This window comes from Aplysia californica, unplaced genomic scaffold, assembly GCF_000002075.1.
Source record: "Aplysia californica isolate F4 #8 unplaced genomic scaffold, AplCal3.0 scaffold00168, whole genome shotgun sequence".
NCBI classification, from domain to species: Eukaryota; Metazoa; Mollusca; class Gastropoda; order Aplysiida; family Aplysiidae; genus Aplysia; species Aplysia californica.
The window spans coordinates 333,727-339,209 of NW_004797438.1; the positions used below are offsets into that span (position 1 = coordinate 333,727).

At 40.8% G+C, this 5,483-nt stretch overlaps 1 protein-coding gene across 1 annotated transcript; it reads left to right on the top strand.

The window, feature by feature from the left end:
• Window positions 1–1,692: 1,692 nt before the first annotated feature.
• Window positions 1,693–5,373, top strand: LOC101861889 (the record flags this gene model as incomplete). The annotated part of the gene is given in 2 exon segments (XM_005097938.3): window positions 1,693–1,819; window positions 3,884–5,373. Coding segments are annotated over 2 exon segments (1,421 nt in total), but the record flags the coding sequence as incomplete, so codon positions are not given.
• Between the last annotated feature and the right edge of the window lie 110 nt (window positions 5,374–5,483).

A 5,483-nucleotide genomic window follows, 5' to 3' on the forward strand; every position in this document is an offset into this window, starting at 1 on the left:
CGTTACTGTCTTGATTCTCTCCAGAATGATTCTGTTGAAGACGTTACCTGGTATTGAGAGCAGAGTGGTCCCTCTGCAGTTGCTGCAGTTGCTGAGATCCCCCTTTTTGGAGGTTTCACGAGGAGTCCTTCTTTCCAATCCTTTAGGAACTTGTTCTCATTCCCAATCCTGGTAAACAGTGGGAGGAGGTCGGCCGTCACATTGGCATCTGCTTTTAAGGCCTCAGATGGAATAGAACTTGGTACCGAATGTCAAAAAAGCGGTCTTGAGTAGTGTCATTTCATTTCGTCTCTCAAATAAAAGTTGTTTTTCATCATTTGCATCTTTCCTACTATTTGTAAAACGATATCACTGCTGCGGGCAATATCCCATAAACACATATTCATATTGGGGGGTTGTCTTCTTTTTGGCTCCCCACGAATGACTCATACTATATTGAAGTATGTACATCAATTTTGGATCGTGTATTGTTCACATTGTGGGATTGTTTTGAAGCCCGTGCTAACCCTTATGTGTGCCTTCTTAGGTGTGTATGCATACACCAAAACACATGTACACATGTTTGTTCGCTTGCCTATCTCACTCCTCTCTCTCTCTCTCTCTCTCTCTCTCTCTCTCTCTCTCTCTCTCTCTCTCTCTCTCTCTCTCTCTCTCTCACTCACTCTCTCTCTCTCTCTCTCTCTCTCTCTCTCTCTCTCTCTCTCTCTCTCTCTCTCTCTCTCTCTCTCTCTCCTTTGAAATTTGGACAGTAGGCAGTAAAAATGTATAGGAATGCTCTCAACTTGTTTGGGACTAGCTTACTCCGCAGCAAAAATCCAAACATGAAATATGTTATATCTATTATCTATTGACAAGGACTAAATGTTGTAACATAATATGTCCTGTCACAGTCCATACCTCCCACATACCCTTCTAATAATAATAATACTAATAATAATAATAATAATAATAATAATAATAATAATAATAATAATAATAATAATAGTAATAATAATAATAGTAATAATAATAATAATAATAATAATAATAATAATAATAATAGATAGCATTTGTATAGCGCAAATCCCCGTTCAACAGCAAGCTCTGTGCGCTTCACAATCTATACTATTACCCCAGCAGACCTGAGAGCATTCTGAAACAAACTCAACTTCCTGAGAAGCATACAGTGCAAGCAGCCATTTATAGGCGCTAAAACACTAACAAACTGACAATATCTTTCGCTGTCTATGGCCGGGTACCCATTTCCACCTGGGTGAAGTGAGGAAAATTCGTGTACAGTGCCTTTCCCAAGGACACAACGTCGGGCCCGCAGCTCGAACCCCCGGCACCGCAACGTCACGATTACGAGTCCGGTAGTCTAACCAATAGACCTTCTTACCTTCATATAACTGTTAGATTACTATGCTGTTTTATGCCTCTTGGACATAAAATCAACAAGAGAGAGTTATTTTCGCTTTAAGTTATGTGGAAATGGTACTGCATTGGGATCAGTTACTGAAGTGAACCCCCACCCCACCCCCGCCCCGTTCTATCCACCATTCTGCCTACCATCACGTGTTTTCTATCCCTGCGCCTCCATCAATCACCAAGACCCTCGCTTCATCAATTTCAAAATATACCGGGTAATACTTCGAGTCTTCTGTGTTCGACCTATCCGTGTTATACTGTATGACCCTCCCTCCGTCTCTACAGCTGAGGTCTACACCATGCTCCACTTCTGGTTCTTTGATGACGCCCACCTCTGCCGTGCCCGCTACTTCTCCACCTCAGTCACCATTGTGTCCTCTGCCTGTCTTCTGCTCGCTTTCTCCGTCGACAGGTGAGGTGACCTAGGCTCTGTTTTTTTTAATTTTTGTTTGTTTATTGTTGTTTTTGTTTTGTTTTGTTTTGGTGGGGGGGGGGTTGTTTTGTATTGGTACGTGTTTTACAGCGCTCGCAACTGCATAATAAAGTCACATGAGCGCGCAGGACTCAAGTTTGGTAGGACTTTATTTTGAATTTTGCCCCAGTGGCGGCCGAAGCCTCCTCTTACCCTTATTGATTTTAGGACCACCAAGAGATCTTTAATCCTGTCCGTACACCTGAGGTCATTTTATACCCCATGGGGGTATATTTTTCGCGGTATTCCTGAAAAAATTATTTTGACACATTGCTATACAAAGCAAATTGCAATTGGTAATGTATCTTTTTGACCAGTGGTCACATTTCAAAGCAACCTTTTTGCGCCAAGCGAGGTCATATTCTTTATTCTTATTCATGTGTAGCGGAATAAAAGGACGACCCCCATCACATCGTTTGCATCGAGTACTAGTATTTGGACCACCAAGGGATCTTTAATATGCGCAACTTGCACACGGGACCTCAGAAAATGTCCGCCCTTATCCGAGAAGGTTAGGTGTTAGATCTTACGTACCCTAAGATCAGGGGTGTGGCTAAAAGATAACAGTAAGAAGGAGTCAAGGGGCAGCAGTAGAAAGGCTACAGAAAGAGTCAGGAGAGGCTGTGGTCAAATTATCTTCGATCTGCTTGTCTTTGATTCGGGTTGGTCCTTTTCGATTTTTGTTTGGTTCGGTTTAGTACTGTTCGATTCACTTTCGAATACTTTGCTTTTATTCGTCTTTGCTTGTTTCCATTTATGTTTGTTGCGTTTTGATAAGAATGTTTTGGTTTAGTTATACAGCAGGCATGGACAAACTACGCCCATAGATTTCAGTCCAGTCCACAATTCGACCAATAATTAATGTGGCCCGTGGTGAAGTGACAATTAATAAAAATATCCGTCATTAAAAGTCTGATCGATACTTTCCTGTCTAACTGCAAGCAATGGATCTAATATATTTTCACATAAAATGATTTTGAGCGACATATTACCCAAGTTCCTCTTGCTTTGACCCGCAAGATATTCGGTATCGCTGAATTCGGTCCAAGACTTAAACACGTTTGCTAATGCCTTTTACTTTTATACAGTGTCTTTAGATTTTGTTGGATTTGGTTGGATTCAATTCGATCTCTGTTCAAGTCTCTTCGTTCATGGTTGTTTTTGTAAAGTTCAGTGTGTAATTGTTTCATCGAGATATAATGATTCCAGCTTCATCATATCTTCATGATATTCCGTATTTGCCCTTAACTCTCTTTTTATTTCGGCTCGCACTGATTCTGTTCCAAATGTTTTGTTATTTGTTTTTTGTTGTTGCGTTAACATGGCTATTTAAGCCTTTTTTTTATCTTACGTAATAATAACGAAATACCTGTACTAACAAACAGCTTTCTTTTGGACAAAACTAACTAGAATATCTCATCGCTTCTCGGCATTTTGGCTAAGATCAAAGTGTAGCATTTGTTAATGATAATAATAATAAATGACATTTATACAGCGCTCAACCCCTAATAAAGTACACAGGCTCTGAGCGCTTTACAATACAGTACAACATACAACAGTAACATGAAACGTTGTGTTCTGACTAAAGAAAATTATTCCAAATATTCATCTTATTAATTTAAAAACAGAAACGACTTCAGCTGACATTTGAATGAATCAAAAGATTTGATTTCTCTCAACGTACTTGGTAAAGCATTCCAGATCTTGGGGCCTTGGTATTCAAATGCCCTTTCACCCATTGTTTTAAGTTTCATAGATGGTAAAATAAATTTCTTTTTGTCAGCTGATGATCTTAAACTGCGAGTTGGAATGTTGTTCCACACTCTTCTCGGCCTTGTGCCCACTCGAAAGCAGGACGGATACTGCATGGAGCTGATACGGTCTAAACCGACATCTATTGTCTCTAGTGAATGGTATCTGTCTTCTTTAAAAATACAAAAACTAAAACAAAAACAAACAACAAAAACAAAACAGTAAAACAACTAAAATATCTCGTTTCTGCAGGTACCGAAAAGTATGCCGTCCGTTTGGCAGGCAACTGACTGTGAGACAAGCTAAGGTTCTGTGCGTCTCCATCACTGTGTTCTCGTCAGTTGCCAGCGTCCCAGTCCTCATACTCTTCGGGACTCAGACAAGACCGACCCTTCGACCAGACATCGTCGGTTACGAGTGCTCTACAGACGACAGTTTCGTAAATACCATCTGGCCGATGGTCTACATGGGTTTCCTCCTCTTCCTTTTCTTGGTATGCTGCATCCCTCTAGTCGTTTTAAACGTCTTGGTCCTCATTGCAGCATGGCGTCGCAGAACAGTTCACGGGTTTTCCACTTCGTCCCCCGCGCACTTAAACGTAACTTCCGAAAGCAATTCTCACTCAAGTACGTCCGGCCCAGTGACATTGTTCACCAACGACAGCTCATCAAGTGGGGCTAGTATGTCCCAAAAACAAATGGTTGAAATGAATCATCTAAACCATCCTGTAGGTGATAATGCAAGTAAGGCGAGAAATGAAACTCCGAATACAAGCAAAGAAGGCAGTGCTTTTAGAAGTATGGGAAGAGTGACAGCGCAAACAGCGGAAAGAGGGATGGTTTTTTCAAGTGAAAATGACCGGTCGGGTAAAAATGGAGAAGGAATACTATGTGGTGCAAAAGAGGACGTGAGTGATCAAAAAGCAACGGACTCTTGTTCTAGTCAGCGCAGGAAAACAAAACAGGTCTTAAAGCCATCTGCTAAAAAGGTTTCATTTATTCGGACATCAGCTCAAGAAGACTGCATTCGTCCAGATCCTAATTCCACAAATGCAGAGAAAGATAAAGGACAAATCACTGTCGTCATCCCTGAAACTAGCAACGAACAGAACATCAAAAAGAAGAATCCGGCTGGTGAAAAAACTGACGTGTCTGTCACAAATCCTCTTAGGAAATTAAGACCAAGAGTCATCCAAATCTTGGCTTCTGTGACCATAAAGAAATCGTCTGCTTCTACTTTAGGTCAACCCGCCCAAAAACGCCGCATGGGGAAGACGACCACTAAGCTTACCATCGTCAGCGCCGTCTACATTATCAGCTTCCTTCCTTTTCTAAGTGCCATGCTTTTTTATGTAACCTCCTTGGCGAAGTTTGAAACCATGGACGACGTGAGCCTAACATTCTATAACCTGTTCCTGAGGTTTTACTATCTGAACAGTGCAGCCAATCCGGTCATTTACAGCTTGTGTGACGCCATATTCTGGCGTGATTGTCTGCAACTTTTTAAGTGCAAAAGGAAGGTTTGGAATTTAAAAAACGCAAACTAGTTTTATTGGATTTCTCTTCTTGTACTTATTGAATTGACAAGACTTATATCATTACGACATGTAGCGTTGTATCTAAATACAGAATACTAGGCAGTACCTTTTATCTGCCTCTTTGAGAGCTACTTTGAAATTTTAGTTTCTGGTACCTACTCTTTGCTGATAAGTTCAAAATACATACGACACTATTTGCACTGAACTGCTAGGGCGTTTACAAATATCATAATTGTGTATCATCATCATCATCATCATCATCATCATCATCATCATTATCATCATCCTCATCATCATCGTCGTCATTGTCATCAC